General features: G+C 41.8%; 1 protein-coding gene across 3 annotated transcripts in view; it reads right to left on the reverse strand.

The window, feature by feature from the left end:
* Positions 1 to 1,104: 1,104 nt before the first annotated feature.
* The window catches only part of KDM3A (lysine demethylase 3A), a 53,477-nt gene continuing 36,323 nt past the window's right edge, over positions 1,105 to 18,258 (reverse strand). For 2 of the 3 annotated variants that reach the window (XM_027621757.1, XM_027621756.1), the window contains 11 exons: positions 16,959 to 17,154; positions 15,068 to 15,240; positions 14,459 to 14,695; positions 13,015 to 13,186; positions 10,619 to 10,706; positions 9,829 to 9,959; positions 4,821 to 4,940; positions 4,602 to 4,741; positions 3,006 to 3,182; positions 2,790 to 2,924; positions 1,105 to 1,831 (listed from right to left, as the gene is read on the reverse strand). In XM_027621757.1, coding sequence (XP_027477558.1) covers positions 1,751 to 1,831; positions 2,790 to 2,924; positions 3,006 to 3,182; positions 4,602 to 4,741; positions 4,821 to 4,940; positions 9,829 to 9,959; positions 10,619 to 10,706; positions 13,015 to 13,186; positions 14,459 to 14,695; positions 15,068 to 15,240; positions 16,959 to 17,154 — 1,650 coding nt within the window. In that variant the 3' untranslated portion in view covers positions 1,105 to 1,750. The remainder of the gene's footprint in view (positions 1,832 to 2,789; positions 2,925 to 3,005; positions 3,183 to 4,601; positions 4,742 to 4,820; positions 4,941 to 9,828; positions 9,960 to 10,618; positions 10,707 to 13,014; positions 13,187 to 14,458; positions 14,696 to 15,067; positions 15,241 to 16,958; positions 17,155 to 18,258) is intronic. The other variant, XM_027621754.1, reaches the window with a different exon arrangement.

Genomic DNA, 18,258 nt, shown 5'->3' on the forward strand with positions numbered 1-18,258 from the left:
CTAAGTTTCTAATTTTAAACATCATGTCTCATTTCTATAAATTCTATTTAGCTTCTTTCCATATCTTGTCATTTCTGGAAATCACATTCTTCATATTCCTATACTCTCATTTCTTTTAACAGAGATAACATTTCAGAATATAAAATAACACTGGATCATTTCAGTCTGTAAACCTCTGCAGGTTTAATATGGCAATCTGAAGGTCCTTGCTGACTCTTGTTCATGGTGGCTTTCAGTTTTCATGTTTGTTGTTCCAATCTATTTGATTGTGAATAACAGTCTTGGAACTGTCATTCCCTTGAGGCCTGGCTTGAAGCTGATTTCCTCTACAGAGGACCCAAATTTTCCTATTTCAGCTGAGGGAGATTTCTAAGTAGCAGTGCCAATTTGAGAGCCAAACCTGTATAAAGGAGCTTCTGATAAATTCCCAGGGAAGATGTTTCCCACTGATATGGGCAGATATGTCTACTTATTTTTTCCAGGAAATTTATGTTTTACAGGTGTTGGCTTGAAGAGGGGGCTGGCATTAGGCAGGGATCTTTGACCTCCTACCTGGGCACATAGGAAAAAACCCAGGCTCTAGGCTTTGTCTCTACTACTTGATTTCAACTTCATTCCTTTTATTTAGTGTAACAATAGCTGTCTAAGACAATCAGGGAGATACAGAAATGTGGCTTTTTAATGAATTTCTTCCATCAGAAAGGACTATTTTAGATACTATTCTAAAACTTCTAATAATTTCCTTTTCCTTTGTAAACTTACTTTATGAAAGGCCAGAAGACAATGTATTTCGATCTCTTTGAAATACCCTTTTAGAAGAACCATTTAACCAGTCACTATTTGGTTTTTTTTGTTGTTGTTAACTTCCACTCTGAATTTAGCTAATTGGTGATGTTTCTTTGTAGAGGTGTGACAAGGTTTCCACTTGGCTGGGAAGAAACTTATTTCCATGTTAGCATTATAATAACCACAAATCACTATAGCATCTAATTTCTTTGCTTTTAAGATGAGCTCCTGGAGCAACCTCTTAACACTTGTAACACTTGAGAAAAGTCTATTGAACCTACAACCAGAGGATAACAATGCCAATAAGTAGAGTCAAAATATTATATGAATACTTTAATGCAAAATGCTTAACACTTAAAATTAGCAAAGCTTCATTTAAATTAAAACTCCATTGGACTAAATAAAGATGGTTAAACCCAAGAATTATACAGTAGTTGATTTCTGCTATATAATGCCAGTCCTAATGCAACACAGCAGGAACTGCATCATTAGCTGTCACTTCCTCCGTCCTCCGTCGCTCACCTGAGCCCTACAGGCTGAGGGAGAGAGTACTCAGACACACACAAAACAAAATACAACCAAATAAACTGCGCAGTGATTCCTAATAGTTATAAACCCATTCTGATTAAGCTGTCCAACCCCTCAGCTGGGGAGTAACTGCAGGTATTGTTCCAGAGCGGATAAGAGGTTTTGTTTTTACAGAATATGGTAGAAGTTCTGCACTAGGTGAAAAGTCACAGTTTAAGGATGCATGTTCTGTAAATAGTTCCTACATATACACATTTAGTGTGTGTAAACACTAGAAATATACATTAGACAGAGTACCCTTACCAGTTGGGTACAGTTTAAAAAAGAAGCTGAGGTAACATGAATCTCAAAGTCCACAGGAATCCTGCCTGAAGAGTTTGATCAGCTGCCAGGAATTCACTTCCAATGTACAGGGGTTAAGGCGTCTCTGGGACCCCTAGGGTTTGCCAAAACTGGATTCACTGGCTTTCAGCATAGCAACTGCATCTTTCACTGCATGGTAGATAACATTCTTCACCTAAAAGAACGGGAGAAATTATGGTCAGTTTACCACTATATCTAAAATCTGTCACTAAGACCAAACATTTCCCCTGACAGTTTTATTACCATTCTCTCTAAAGTTAAAACTTGGTATTCAAAATGTTGGTACTTAAAAGGCACCTAGACTCCTTTAGGCCAGTATGTCATACACATTTTAAACCCATGCCTCCTTTTCTCCCTTCCGTAGGTTTTGATGTCCCATAAACCTGAGCCTGGTGAGTACAGGGAGAGGCAAGCCCCAAGGTACAATTTTTCAAAACTTTTATGTTCCCCTAGTTTTCCAAACATGAAACTATGTTACGTAATTCACTACTGAAAGCATCTTTAAACCCACTCTCTGAGATCTTCTTTGGATCCCAGAGATTCTGTTCTGCTCTACTCAAGGATGAGAACAACACAGCACTAAAAGTCTTTGTTCAAGAGCAATGTCTGGCAGTTGAGCCAGGATCAGAAGTCAGATCTATTTATTCTCTTTCTTTTTTAAAGATTTATTTGAGAGAGAGAGAGCATGTGCACTCAAGCATAAGCGGGACAGATACAGGGACAGGGAGAGAGAGAATCCCAAGCCAACTCTGTACTCAGTGTAGATCGGGCTCAAGCTCACCACCCTGAGATCATGACCTGAACTGAAACCAAGAGTCGGACACTCGACCGACTGCACCACCCAGGCCCCTCAAAGATCTATTCATTTTCAGTACTAGTAAGTCTTTCTCTTGGGGCACAGTCCTTTCCAGTCAAAACAATAACAAACCAAGGTGAGACTTCCTCTATGTTCATTCCTCCTTGGCCTAAGTAGACAGTGAAACTACACACGAAGCCAGTTTATCAACTCACTGTACCAAGTGTGACATGGCCAAGTTCAATGACTCTCTTTAGGTGAGTAATGGGCCATGAAGCCAGAGAGAGAGGATGCCAAGAATCAGTGCTATTTTTACCTGTAATTTATCTTCATGGTTGGTATGAGTCTGTGACAGATAACGGAATTCCTGAGTAAGCCAGAAACAGTGTTTAACATGCTCTGGAGAAACAAAATCTTCAGCCACTTTAATACAGCTATATAAGTTATGAACCTGGAAAACACAAGTTACATCAGTAACATATGCAAAAGTTCTTGGTGTAAAGAGAATAAAGAATAAAGTAATGTTTCTTGCCTGATGTGGAGCTCCTGCTGGAATAAATACCACATCCCCAAGAAACTGTACAATAGCCCAGCCTTGAACTCCATACTCTTGATGAAGACGCTTTCTCAGTGATCGGTCTAAGTACCAGCTCTGATCATGAATGGGATCATGGTCTGCTGGGTTTTCTTGACCTTGCTCTTCTGATACCTAGAACACATTTGAAATATTATGAAACTGAGCAACACATTGAGGCACAATGAGGGCATTCCCCCACCCCACCCCACCTCCAGGCCCCCGAATAGTGTGGACAGTCAGTAGATGTCAGGCCTTCCTTAACACGTACCCCACCGGCAGAAAGAGACAGGTAATACTCAAAGACGTTAACTGAAAGAACCAAGAGAAGACTGAAAGAAAATGTGGTTTTCCTTCTGTCATTTCCAATAATCTCTGACTGGCAGTCTGCATATTTTTCTAGATACTATGTTTGGACAATATTTTGGTCTAGACTTTTGAATGTAAGTAGGCTCAAGTTCCTTAGAAACAGACTGTTGTACTGCCGTTATTAAAAATCTATAATTCATTTAACAATCTGAGTTACAGAGCAGTCCCAAAGACAGCTATAAATTAAATCAGTTTATTTTAGACACAGTATTTGGCAGCAATATGGAGACCAGCAGGTTTTGGAAGAGTCAAATGATCCTAAGTCAGAAACAGCTTGATTCAAACCAATGCTGGTTAAGGACCTACTCGGCACCAGGCAACAGGCTAGGGGTGTTCACATCTAATCCTTATGAACTGAAGAGTATCAGCCACAGATACTGGATGCTCCCATCTTTCCAGCTGCCTAGAACTTCCACACATAGCCCTTGCTGAACAACCTGACAACCACTAGGAACTTGGAATCTTAAAAGCCCCTGTATCCTGGGGCACCTGGGTGGCTGAGTCGTTCAGCGTCTGCCTTCGTTCGGCTCAGGCCATGATCCCAGGGTCCTGGGATCGAGCCCTGCATTGGGCTCCCTGCTAGGCGGGAAGCCTGCTTCTCCCTCCCCCTGCTTGTGTTCCCTCTCTCGCTGTGTCTCTCTCTGTCAAATAAATAAATAAAATTTAAAAAAAAAAAAAAAAAAGCCCCTGTATCCCTTTCCAATGGCCCTTTGCAAGCTAAGGGCCACAAGTAATGCCTGAGGCTTTCCTGACCTACTACTAAATGAGGGTGGACAAAACCCACAGGGACCTAAGTAACTCACTCAGAACACAGGTATCAAGGGCCAAGGAATTACACATGAACTTCTGCGGTACTTAGATTTTTAAGGCAATAAAAACAAATAGATGCTAAACAATCAGAGGAACGGTTCGGACCTGAAGGGAGAGCACAAAAATCTCCAAATGCATTATAATGTAAAACACAGACATAAGACAAGGCCTCCTCTTGTCAGAGGTGTGAGCTTGATCACTTAGAAATCTTTGTTCCTCAGCAACCGGCTTCAGCCTAGTCAATCTGATAAGCAAAGATTAAACTTTTGAGGTTATGATTATTGCCCAGTAGCCAGTCAGTTCTCAACATGGAGTAATTTCTAACAGTGCTTTTCTCCATGCCTCTCTTCACAAGCCATAGGATAGAAACCACACCTTTTTAAGGAATTCTCGTATTTTCTCTGTGTCCTTCGCAGCATATATGTGCCAGAGGGCTCCTGGCTTCTCTTTTCCTTCAATAAATCGTTTTATTGTGAGTTCATCAGAATCTCCATCTTGGATGGTTTTAAGGACTTCTAGAGCAAGAGAAAGCAAATATCGGACCACAGTCTCCAACTCAGAGAGCAAGTCTCACTTCTACACTTAGCACCCTACCTTCTTCTTGGTCACACTGTCCTTTGGGAATTCCCACATACACCATGACATTAGCTGCATCAGATACGTCTAAGTGAAGATTTGTGGTTCCGTATTTCCTGTCTTCTGGAGTAATTAATCCTGTCAACAGAAAACACCTTAAATTTATGGAGATGATGAAGGCTGCCACTGTCTCTCCCACTCCCTGAGAGATACCTGGTCATAAGATTTAAAAGCTGCCTCTTATATAAATCATGTTAAAGTAAGAGAACAATATTTAATATTAAGTTATGTTATCCTTTCAACTTGGAAAGAAAATAATCTCATCAAATATTTAATTATAAAAATAAAAAACCAAGTCCTACCACTAGGACTTGTTTATGATGATAGGCAAAGTAGGTCCTTGATAGACCCTCCTGCGAAGAGCAACTAAAAGCGCAGGATGAAATTATTGAAAAAAATTTTTTTAATGAAACAATGTGCTGGCGAGAGAAGAAATACTCCTAAGCCAAAAAACAAGAAAGCAGGACTCGGGAATGGTAAAGTGGCTCCCAGAGCTGGAATGTGCCGAAAGGACATGTGCTCGGCCAGTTCTCAAGCTTTGGCTGTCACAGCCTAGAGTATTCTGGGGCAAAACAAAAGGCCCAAGACCCACTCAAGATGGGGAGTCTAACAGAAAGCCCCCTCACATGCACATAAAGCTGGGACCTCAAATGGCTATACACTTAGAACAAGATAGAACACTGCCCAACGCATTCCTTGGTTCCTTCAACTGTAAAAAGAAAAAAAAAAGAAAAAAAAAGAAAAGAAAAGAAAAGACAAGTGGGGAGTGGGGGTAGTGAGCCATAGCATGAAGTCCTGGTTGGTGCTTGTAGTCTGAAACTTTCATCTCTTACCCCCAGAAAAAGACTCGCCTTCTCGGCAGTCACGCTGAGGCTCACCGAGCCCTGTGGTCACCGTGGATGGCCTGCCAGGACGTGAAGACCCTTGATTGGGCAGCAGAGAGAAGCCTGGCTCATAGGGGGCAGGCAGAGGCTGTCTGCTAACCCACCAGCCCCTGAAACAGCTCTGTTTTGTTTGGAGGAGGCCAAGGGACTTCCCTCCGGCTTGCCAGAGCCTTGCAGTTTGAGGAGCAGCTCGACACAGGAGAGGGCACCCCATAACTTCAACCTGGGACGGTAGCCCTAAGAGCCCTGTACTGTAGCGATTTCCTTTCTTTCCATTTAGCTGAACTATCAGCCCTAGGAGAGGGCTGAACATTTAAGTATTTAGGCAAAATCAAAGGATAGGCTTTAAAGGAGATATATCAAAGGAGATTTGCTTTATTTTTTGTTGCTGTTGTTTTTAATTTACTTATTTGACAGAGAGAGAGAGACAGAGAGCAAGCACAAACAGGGGGAATGGCAGGCACCCCGGGATCATGACTTGACCCGAAGGCAGCTGCTTAACCAACTAAGCCACCAGGTGCCCCAAGGAGATTTGCTTTAAAATGGTAAAGGAAAAATAGAACGGGAGGGAATAATGAAATCATGGCAAAAAATTGATAGCTGCTATAACTGGGGCTAAGTACATGGGGAGTCACTATATTAGACTTTCAAGTTCTGAGTGCATTTGGAAACTCTTTCTATAATAAAGAGTAAAAAAAGTTAAAATGTGGGCGCCTGGGTGGTTCAGTTGGTTAAGCAACTGCCTTCGGCTCAGGTCATGATCCTGGAGTCCCGGGATCGAGTCCCGCATTGGGCTCCCTGCTTGGCGGGGAGTCTGCTTCTCCCTCTGACGTTCTTCCCTCTCGTGCTCTCTGGCTCTCATTCTCTCTCTCTCAAATAAAATCTTTGAAAAAAAAAAAAGTTAAAATGTAAGAAGGAAAAGCAATTAATAGAAGGAAAATGAATGAAATGGACAGTTATAAATGATAGCATGGATGATTATCCAAAAGTCTGATTCTATTTATATAAAGCTCAAACACAGGTTAGAACTGAAAGAATATTCTGCGGGAATACAAATACATACAGTGGCGTTACAAGCGTACAAACTGCAGGACAGCAGGTAACCCTGTGGGAGGAAGGGCACGAGATGGGAGAAGAGGGAGGAAGGGCGAACAGGTCTCAGAGCTCTGTCAGGCTGCCTGCTCCTTGGCCAGTGCCAAACAGAGGAAAAGAGTTGTGCCAAACAAGGAAGGAAGTGACACCTACCCAGCTACCTGCCCAACACTCATCCACAGGCAGCTATGGGCAACTGCAAGCTGATAAAACGGTCTCTAAACGAAGACAGCCTGAGCCTAAACGGAACCAAGATTATAAAAACATAAAGGTCCCAGGGAAAGGATTCCCAGAATATAGAAAATCCTGGAACATAACACCACCATGGACAGTTATGAAGAGCACATGAGCTGACACCAACAGGGACTGCTGAGTGACAGCACTGGGGTTGCAGGGAGAGCAGAACTAGCCTGGAAATCAGGAGACCCAACGTCCTAGTCCCAGACCTGCTACGGACTGGCCCTCATACATCCTGAGCAGGTCACTGTCCCTGCCACTGTCCTGAAGTCCTGGCCCCTCTGGGTAGAACTGGTGGTGGTACTACGGATGGAGAGATGTGGACTCTCTCTCTCTGAAGAGCCTTTTCACCCTACTCTGCCTGAGGAGTCCCAGCTCAATCATCCAACCTTTCAAAATGATTGCTCTTTACTGTTTATGACAAGGTGTAAGATGTTTGAAAATGAACACATTTCCATTATTTTCAATCCCTAACTGCTGACTCCAGATGGGAACAATTCTGTCAGAGGTAAAGCTTGTACAGAGTAACACTGCCATCTATCTGTTGGTGTCCATGCTACCAAGCTATTTAAACCAAGCAATTTATTCTGAAACTTCTCAGGTAACCACTTCTACCCCATAGAGCTTCATGGGGCCTACAAGGCATGGATAATCACTATGCAACACTACACCATTTACTTCAGTGAAAAAATACTTTCATTTACATAGGTTCATCATAAATCTCCACTGGGAGCGGAGTACATCCTGAGGCCCCAACCAACTAGCTGCTCTGAAGGGCTTGAGGGAAGGAAACTCAGCCAGGGAACATGCTACAGCCCCACAGCGTGCACAGGGCTCTCTAAACTGAGACCTGAAAAGTAAAGGGAATAGGCTGGGGGACTTCGCTTGCTGTGTCCTCTCTCTCACAGACCATTTCTCACCCTACCCTGGCAGAATGCTCTCGGGCATCTAGGCTGTGGGAGCTTCCCAATATAAACTCCCTTCTCGAAATGTTCCCTGACCCCATTCCAGGTGGATGCCCGGACTGACACCATAACAGAACAATTGTGGGGCTGAGATGCAAGTCCTTGCTCCTCTCAACCCCCAACAGTCTCTGGAAAACACGGCAAAGATGCCAAAGGGTTCTGTCCTTTCTTCAGGAGAGCTGCCACCCTCAGGTCTGAGAGACTGGACGTCAGAGTAATTATGGGAGAACGGAATAAAATCAAAGAAGTAATTCTAGAGGACTGGAAAAATGGGGTCCAAATAGTGTAAAAGACTAAAGCAAAGTCAATAAATGATCCAAACAACTGAAACTTCATTCAACAATCAATCAGTAAACAATTCCTTCAAAACAGCCGACTATAATCAAGATCTAAATAAAGACCTAACAGAAAACTGGTCAAGGTCACAGCAATAATGATAAAAGACAACTCTGGTAACTGAGGAAATCATTCTCTATCCTGTGCAATACTCCGTGTTGGGTAGTTTACTGAGTTGTGTCTAAACAATGAAAATCCAATTCAGAGGGTGCTTCTGATACTAACTTAAATAACAAACTACTACCCCCAACATGGGGGTATTTAAGTGTGGCAGATGTTAAAACCAGCTGGCAGACTGACTTTACAATGAGTAACAACAAATCAAAACCATGATGAGATACCACCTCACACTTGTCAGAATCACTAAGGTTGGCAACAGAGGAAACAACAGGTGTTGGCGAGGATGTGGAGAAAGGGGAACCCTCTTGCACTGTTAGTGGGAATGTAGGCTGGTGCAGCCACTCTGGAAAACAGTATGGAGGTTTCTCAAAAAGTGAAAAATAGAGTTGCCTTGTGATCCATCAACTGCACTACTGGGTATGTAACCAAAGGATACAAACATAGTGATTTGGAGGGGCACATGCACCCCAATGTTTATAGCAGCAATGTCCACAATAGCCAAACTACGGAAAGAGCCCAGGTGTCCATCAACAGATGAATGGATAAAGAAGATGTGGTGTATATATATATACAATGGAATATTATTCAGCCATCAAAAAAATGAAATCCTGCCATATGCAATGACATGGATGGAGCTAGAGGGTGTTTTGCTGGGTGAAACAAAGTCAGACGAAAGACAAATACCACATGATCTCATATGTGGAATTTAAGAAACAAATGCTTGAACATAAGGCAGGGGAAGAAAAAGAGAGGGAAACAAATCATGAGGCTTTTAACTACAGAGAAAAAAAACAAACAGTGTTGGAGGGAGGTGGGTGAGGGATAGGATAGATAGATGGGTTGTAGGTATTAAGGAGGGCACTTGTTATGATGAGTGCTGGGAGTTATATGTAAGTGACAAATCACTGGATTCTATTCCCGAAACACATAGCATTATATGTTAACTACCTAAAATTTCAATAATAAAAAAATAAAAATTTTAAAAAATAATGAGTAACAAAATTAGATTAATTTAATGATATACCGTACAACCACTAAAAATTATCACACTAAAAACTATTAAGCAACACAAAGATTTTACGATAGAATATGAGATGTAGAAAAGAAAAATAAAAAAATCACACACGCCCTACAACTGCAACTATGAAAACGAAATACACCTACACATGAAAAGGAATGAAAGGAAATATGCAAAACTGAAGCCCACTGCTGTGTGAAGTGTTAGGACTATAGAGGTCTTCCATCTCCACCTCCCCCAAAAGCAATTTTCCAAATATTTTGACATGCTCTATTTCCATTAAAGTCTTTTCAAGTTAGCCATTTCTTCCTTACCGTAAGCATTATACATCTTGGGACCGAGATCTGGCCTCACAAAGTAGTTTGGCAGCCTGGAGGCCAAGTTTAGTTTGCCATCTCTCCTTGTGTACTCAGGCAGTGGAATATTGGCCATCAGATCATCAAACCTAGGACAAGAGAACCAAACATCATTGTGTGATCTGTTTTATTCCTTCTTACCAAAAGGAACAAATATCTGTGCTTGTAAAAATGGAGAAAGCTTTCCTTGAACAATATTTAAGAGAATTATAGTAGTTATGAACAAAGATATCTTCTTTCTCTCTCACAGCATGCATCTTTATCAAAATGACCTAAAATATGTCAGTAACTTCCTGATAAGAAGTGACACTCAGGGATGTACTATTCATTAGTTCTAAGGATCCTTTCCAAGGTTCAAGCTCAAATCAGGAAAATGGATCTACCAATTCAGCTGTCTTGCTGTCGAATGCAATTATCATTACACTGAACCCTGAGAGGTCCAATCCCAATACTGCTTCCAAGTCGGAGGCTGCACAGCTCATGTGGCCTCTCTCTGGCCGAGCACTACAGTGGAAATGTGTGAAGATTCCATCAGTCAGCCAAATCTCAAAGTCAGTAACCTCTTTCTCTTTTTATTTTAAAACACACATATCCAAAGACTTAGTCTAGAAATAAACTATCAGCACCAGTAAAACTATTCCGTATTTCATCTTTCCCTTTTGAAAACTCTTTTCTCACCACCTCAAGAAGAATTTATCCTACCAAGTCAAGGACAGAATCACCCCTCCCCCCCTGCCAATAATCATACCTAGAAGGCATCATATCTCTAAAATCCTCTCCTGGTGGCCAGTCCTTAAGCTTCAACACCATTGGTTCTTTTTCATTTTTCAAGCGGTCTGAAAGGTAACCAGAATTACTGAATTGTTACTATTCATAACTCAGAAACAGACCACCTAGTACACAAATATTATTTTCTTTAATAGTCCCCTCCTGCCAATTGCCAACTATTTTATTTTTACGTTGCCAAGAAACCCATTCGTACCTAGGAGGCAGGACGGGGGTAGCAAAATAAAATTACCAACTAATCTTTTCTAGATGCTTCTTAAAATTGCGGCTCATTCTTTGAGATTTCAGCCACCCCTTTGCCCATTACACATAGTTGGTGTTTTGATAGTTGTCTATCTCAGATCCAGTATCTTCCTTCTATACAGTGTTCTGGAAGAAGTGAGCAGCTCCTTAACTAATAAACAGCAATGCACTTTAACAGTAAGAGGTCACAGATTTAGTAGCCCAGGTTTTCTAACGCTACCATGAAATAAAAATGACTTGTTTTGTTCAAAGAGACTGAAACCACCTGATGTTCTGTCCAGGGACAAGTAGGGCCAATAGCACCACGTAGTTTAGTCAGAACTATTACCCGTTGCAGGTAATGGCAAGGAACCAAGAACCAAGGAGTTCTAATCGAAAAAGATGTTGGTAATTATGATCAACAGCAATGACAACTATTATTTCATTTCTTGCTGTGTTCTAATCTCTGCCAAGTGTCTTAACCATTTAATCCTTACAACTAAACCCAATATCCCAATGAGATTAGACACCATCTGACATTCCCATTTGGGGACGGGGAAACTGACAGACACACCCAAGGTCATCCAGCTACTAAGTGGCAGAATTGGGACTGGAACCCAGGTTTGACTTCAGACCTGGTACTCTTGAGGACTAACAACTGTATGATGTTTTGTAGTGAACCAAGTACTGTCCATAACCTAGTTTAAATAAGTGCATACTCCAGGAGGAAACAGAAAAATACAGGGTAACAGGGTATGTTCAGAATACCAGCAGTATGTTAGTGTGGGTGGTGTGCTGGGGGTGTGTGCAACAGAATCATCAGTATAGAATGGGCAAGCTATAGTTGACTTGGAGCTATTTTCACCATCTGCCAGCAGGAGGAAGTTTTTGAGTCCCAGGAAAATTAAGTTACCAAGCTCCTATACACAACAAGAACATATCAAGAGACAGGATTTGAACTCAGGCCTAACTGGAAAGCTTCAAAAGACTTGTTGCCCAGACACAGAGTTTAGGGTCAGCTGCACAGTACTGCCTTGCCTGGTCAGGTCCCTTCCTGGGGCACCAGTATCTAGAGACTGAAGGAGGCAGGGGGACAAAGGCCCTGACATTTCTAACTTCAGCCCAACCTGAGACAACGAAGGGCAATATGTGTTTCAGACCTCCCTGCAAGACTGGCCGAGGCTTTGTTGAGTCTGCACTGTGGCTGACTCCTTTTCCTGCTCAGTCCTGCTTTCCCCTCTGTTTCACAGATGCTGATCCCTAAGTAACCATCTTCTGTCTGAAACTCCATTCTCAGCATCTACTTGTGGAAAACCCCATCATGCCTTGTATTAAAAAGTCACTACAACTTTGTTATAAAGTTTGTTGAAAGTATGAGCTATAATCTATAAATGTGGGTAAAAGGGAGTAAGAAAGCAATAGATTAAAAGGTGTGTGTCTAAAAAACTGAGAGTGATGAATGAGTGAATGTGAATTACTGACAGTCTGATAAATGAACTGGCCAAACCCTCCAGTGGGGACGGGGGCCTGTGCTGATGTGAATCCCCAGGGCCCATCATGAACTCAATGTTCCTGGAAACAATTTACTGACTGGCCAAATACACAGAAAGGGCCAAGCCTCAGCACTATACAGACAAACCTTCTTACTGCCTCAATGGCCCCTAGCCCAGATGCAGTAGGTAGTGACCAGGATACCCCATGTTAAATGCATTCACATTCCCTGGCATCTTCAGGTCTACTTATCTTGTTAAACAGTAGTTAAAATTTTTAAAAGCAAAAAGGATGTATGAGGGTGAGACACACATAAAACCACCACCCTTGAGTCACAAGCCCCAGCTTTGTGCTCCTCTCCCCCTGGGCACAAGTGAAAGCACAGAATTCCTGTCGTGGGACAGATGTGGAGCCCCCTGGAGTACAGATGACCAAAACCTCACCTCTCTAAGGAACTACAAAGTGAATGTTGCCTTGGTTTGAAAGCATAACTTTTAAAAAGAAAGGGGAAGAAGAGATAAGACACGAATTTTAAACTCCAAGATCACAGACAATGCTGTTGTTGCCACCGAGGGGCTTTAGACTCCTGCTACTCCCATGCCCTCCTTCCACATCCTAACTCCCTTAAAAGGCTTTAATACATACTTGGAACATCTTCAAATCCATCCCAGAAGTCTCCTACTGTGGCTCCTGTGATGATTTCATTGGTCCTACAGTTAACTAGGTCGACTTCCTGATTCCCAAACTCTTTCCTGAAGGATTCGGGTTTCCAAAGGTCAGTGTTCAATTTATGATGCACTCCTGACACCATCACAGGCTACAAGAAGAGAATGAAGACTTTAGTTTGAACTCCTCCAGCTCGGTCCCCAAACCAGTGGCAGCCCCTTTTCAAACTGCTGCTTGTTTGTTTCTCTGTGGCTGGTCCTCAGTGGCAGATCCCGAGGTGACAGCTTAGTGCTCTGAGCTCCCACAGCACTTCTTGTTTTCATGTGCTCCTTGTTCTCAAACTACATTAGTAAGCTTCCAGGAGCAAGGATCCCATCTTCTGACTCAGAGGCCATTACTCACAGAATACCAACAGCAAGGCTGAGGACAAGGCAGGGAATGTAAAGGAGAGACAAAGGTGGTAGGAGTGTCCTGTCCAAAAGGGGTGCTGCCACTGGTCTCCAGCCTGTTGTTGCCAGGCAGGAACATGGACCTGCGGGTGCCAAGCCAAGCTAGAAATTCCAATCTTTACGTGAAACAGCCTAACTAAAATATTGAGAAGTTCAATTTTTTTTAAACATTACGGAATCCAAACAAAACATGGCTGGTGGATTATACTCAGCCTGTCGTCGTCATCATGAGCAAATCTTATTAGTTAGTTATACAGGGCTGAAAAAAAATGCAGGAACTTTGTTTTGGTTAAATACATACATTTCTCTATTTGGCAATTCCCCAAGTCCTGGCCTTGTCCAAGAACATAGTGTCCCTTTAGCAAGGACTCCATTTGGCCCCAAAGAGAAGCCAAAGATCCAGAATACAAAAACCAAAACAAGAAAGCAGAGGAGCAGGTTCACAAAGCCATGCATTTCCCAAACCATCAACCAAAATGTAAGCTGGAACAATGCAGGCCCCTGGGAGACCACACACCAACTCCAAGAGGACACCACACGGCTCTGGCACACCTAAAATTGCCTTCAGCATAAGCGTTTTAATTCAGGGAAGAGGGACACATGATTTTGATTGTATTTTGTCTAATCCCCCAAGCCCCATCAGCCTCTTAGTCTTGCTCGCACTCCTCCTGTTGAGGTTTATCACCCAAGAATCACAGAGCCCAGAAAGCATTCATCAAAAACCCAAAGATGACTGGTTTAGAAGCAGTCAAAACCTCACTGGAAGAGAGCTCAGCAATGTCTGCTGTAAAAAATAAGATTCAGAGCTACAGTGCCTTAATTATATTCACCCTAGAGTATACAAAGAGCAAATAAGGTATATACCACTTATAAATGAAGGGTGGCGGGGTGGGGGGCAGGACTGTCAGAAGCCTACTAAAAAGAACGGAGAAAGGGGCTCTGAACTGGGTTGGGGGAGCAGAGGCCCTTCTTACCTGCCCTTGTTTCCAGCACTCCCTAAACACATTCCAGTTGCTCTTGTTGTTGGGATCCTGGAGGCAGAGCAAGCGATTATCACACAGCCAATAGTGAGGAGTGTCAAAGCCCAGAATGCTGGGCTTAATAGTCAGTCCTTGAGGCCTCTTAGATAAATCAGAGGAAGTTTTATTTTGCACCAAAGAGGCAAAGATGTCATCAAGGATTTTTGGTGTATTCTTCAGTCCATTTTCTGTCTGAATTTGAGAAAGAATACAAGTCTTTAAATAGGTCATTGCCTACCATCAAAAAACCCATTCCTATAATGCTAGGATAAAGATCAAATATCCAAGAGTCCAAGTCAGGACCCTAAGACAAATAGGTAAATTCCCTTCCCCCACTTGACATTACAACTCACAGAAGTAGGTACAGAAAAAGTTTAATGAAAAAATGGCCCAGCTCGGTAACATAACCCTGTGAAGCCCACCTGCCAATGAAACCTTCTGTACCAATGAAGGAAAGCCTAAGATTCGTATCTTCTTTCCACTGTTTCAATTTCTCTAGTCTCTCCTTTTCTGACTCTATTCATTTTTACAAGACGGAATATAAACAATAAGACAAATGTATACCTTTCCTGTAGAGGAATTCAAGAGATTTCGGAGGAAACCAGAATTGTTGTTGCTGACAGGTGTTAAAATTGTGCTGTTAAAGGTGTGGAGGACTGTGCTGGATTTGCTCAAAGGGGGGAGGGGTGGAAGGCATTTGATTTCATTCTTTAGAATTGGCATCGTCGGTTGTTTTTCTAGAAACAAAACCAAAAACATCCAGATGGAAAGGCAAATCCCTTACTTGTCTTCTATTAGTAGAATTACTTTGGAACTTGGTTTTCATTTACTTTAGAACCAAAAAACTTAAGAGGATAAATCCTAATGAAATCATTGATTTAGACAAGGATTTCCCACTGGTATTAAAACAATAAGTACCCAACATTCAAGGTGATACTGTTTTTTTTTTTAAATTCCCCCCCCCCCCAGTATAGCTGACAATGTTCCTTTAGTTTCAGGTGTACAACATCGTGATTCAGCTTCTCTGTTATACTGTGCTCACTCAAGTGTAGCTCCCATCTGTCACTATAGGACACTGTTACAAGACCATGGACTGTAATCCCTATTGCTGTGCCTTTTATTCCCATGTCACCTTCATTCCATAACTGGAAGCCTGTATCTCCCACTCCCCTCCACCCTCCTTTGGCAATCATAGGTCTGATTTTTTTATTCATTTGTTTTTTTAGATTCCACATGCATGAAATCATATGGTGCAAATGATATTTTTTAAACTTCCATTTTCTATTTGTTTGCTCCTGGTATATAAAATAAAATTTTTATAAATTAACATTGTAACTAGCAAACTTGATAGATAAGTATTTATTAAATATACTTTTAGATTTTTCACAGGTATAATCAGATTGTCTAAAATATCAACAGCTTTATCACTTTCTTTCCATTCCTAACATCTTTTTTTGTTTGCCTTACTCCAATAGCCAGGACTCCCAGCACAATGTTTAATAAAATAGTGATGGCAGGTATCCTCTTATTCCTGAAAAGAGGCACACTGTTAAAGAAAATACTCAGCCAATTAAAAAAAAATCAATCATTATGATGTTTGCTGCCAGTTTTATTGTAGAAACTCATTAGATTGAGGATGTTCCCTTTTGTTCCTAATTTAAAAGTTTTGTGTTTTTTTTTAAGTCATGCATAGGTATTGAATTTTACTACTTTCTATGTCTTGGCACATGACTTTTCTTCTGAAGCCCTGCTTGGTCATACTATAGAATTCCTTTATCTAGAGAGTACTGAAAACTTTGTTTAGGATCTTTGCATGAAAGAAATTAACCTCCAATTTTTCTTTCTTGTAACATAGCTGAAAAAGCAGAATCACCTAAATTCTAATTTAACTACCTGACTCTAAAGCCTGTATTCTTTATACTGTCATCAAGTATCCTAAGACAACAGCACAGATGAGAAAAATAAAACTGAAGCCAGAACATTCCAATTAGACAAAACAGGAACAAGAGGGTAAGGACAGAAACGTAGAAATCATTTATTAAAACAAACAAGTCTCAGCCCACTCCTTTCTTGCCAAACACAATCTCAGCCTAGAGTCCTACTGTCAGCAGAAGTTCTCCCTTTTGGGACTACATTTTTCTTTTTCTTTTTTCTTTTAACGTAGGCTCCACACTCAGTGTAGAGTCCAAGACGGGGCTTGAACTCACAACCCTGAGACCAAGAACTGAGCTGAAGTCAAGAGCTGAATGCTCAACCGAGCCACCCAAGTGCCCCTTGGGGCTGCATTTAAAAATACTTGAATTTCGGTCAGGTCTCCCTGGTGACTACAGGGAACCACTCCTTTCCATTCCACACACTTCTAATCACACTATCCTCACAGCAGCTGAGGCTGCCAATCCCCTCCGAGAATGGACTCAAGTTCTCAGGAACCCACAGGAAAGCAGGAAACCCTCACCCTTGTTTTCCTTGTTGACATTCCCACTGGTCAGGTCCGCCAGCCAGTTTAAGGGAGAGGTACTGGCCGGACAAGCAGGCTTCATGCTACTGGCTGGCTTGGAAGCGGCTTCCCCAGCCACAGGCACCGGCTCCAACACCAAGGGATTCTGCTGGAACACGGCACCAAGAGTAGGTTTTTCCCCAGCGAAAGAAGTCTGTGTTGAGTTTAAAAAGAGAATTTTCCACAAGCTGAAACATTACATTTCCTTTTCCTTACCTTCTCCCCTAACAGCTCACCAGTAAGAGAGAAATATCCCAAACAAAACCACCTAACAGCCCTGGACATCACCACAACTGCAGTAATCTTATACTAATAGAGCAAAACTATTAAAGTAGAAGAGATTTTAATTTTAACTTTTAAGTATTACTGGTGAAAACAAAAGACATTAAGAATTTAACAGCAAGATATCCCTCCCCAACCCTTAATCAACCATTGCGTGCTCATACATATTTTCTATCACTCCACCTATCATGTTGCTTTAAAAGGACCAGTTTGTGCCTATCTCCCCTGTGAATCCACAGTATCCTGAATAAGCACTCACAACATGGTTGCTGAATGAATGAATGAGTGAGTGAATGAGTGAGGCAGGGTAGGAAAGGTACAGCTATGATTTCAGAAGGAAATGAGATGCAGAGAAAAAAATGTTCTTTCGTTTTAGCATAGCATAGTAGGCTTTAAAAATGAGATGAACAGCTCTTAAAAGAACTCAAACATTTAAAAAACTAGACAGGGCACCCCACTTATTTTTCTGTTACTTAAAAATTGCCTTGACTTAGCTGATGAGTTTATACAAACATAAGAAGGAAAAACAGTCAAATTTCTGCTGTGGTCCTAGCCTTTCTTTTACGTGTGATGGATTTCTGTGATACTCAATTATCAGTATTGTTTATTGTTCCTGTTACTTATTTTTTTTTAAAGTAGGCTCCATGCCTAGCGCAAAATCCAGTGTAGGGCTGGAACCCATGACCCTGAGATCAAGACCTGAGCTGCTGAGATCAAGAGTCGGATGCTTAACCAACTGAGCCACCCAGGCGCCCCAATTCCTCTGTTACTGATGAGGAAGCAGAAGCATATGTAAATCAGCTGATGTCATGCAACTAGAAAATGGCCGAAGAATTCAAATTCAGTTCTGAATCTAAAGAGCACAGCTCTTCTACCTCTACTGCCTTTCACAACACAGCTTTAGGAAAATGTGGAATTCTGCTATCAAATACGACATGGGAGAAGACAGTGGGGTGAAGGGGAAGAAGGGAGAGAG

This window comes from Zalophus californianus, chromosome 8 (assembly GCF_009762305.2).
Source record: "Zalophus californianus isolate mZalCal1 chromosome 8, mZalCal1.pri.v2, whole genome shotgun sequence".
Lineage (NCBI taxonomy): Eukaryota > Metazoa > Chordata > Mammalia > Carnivora > Otariidae > Zalophus > Zalophus californianus.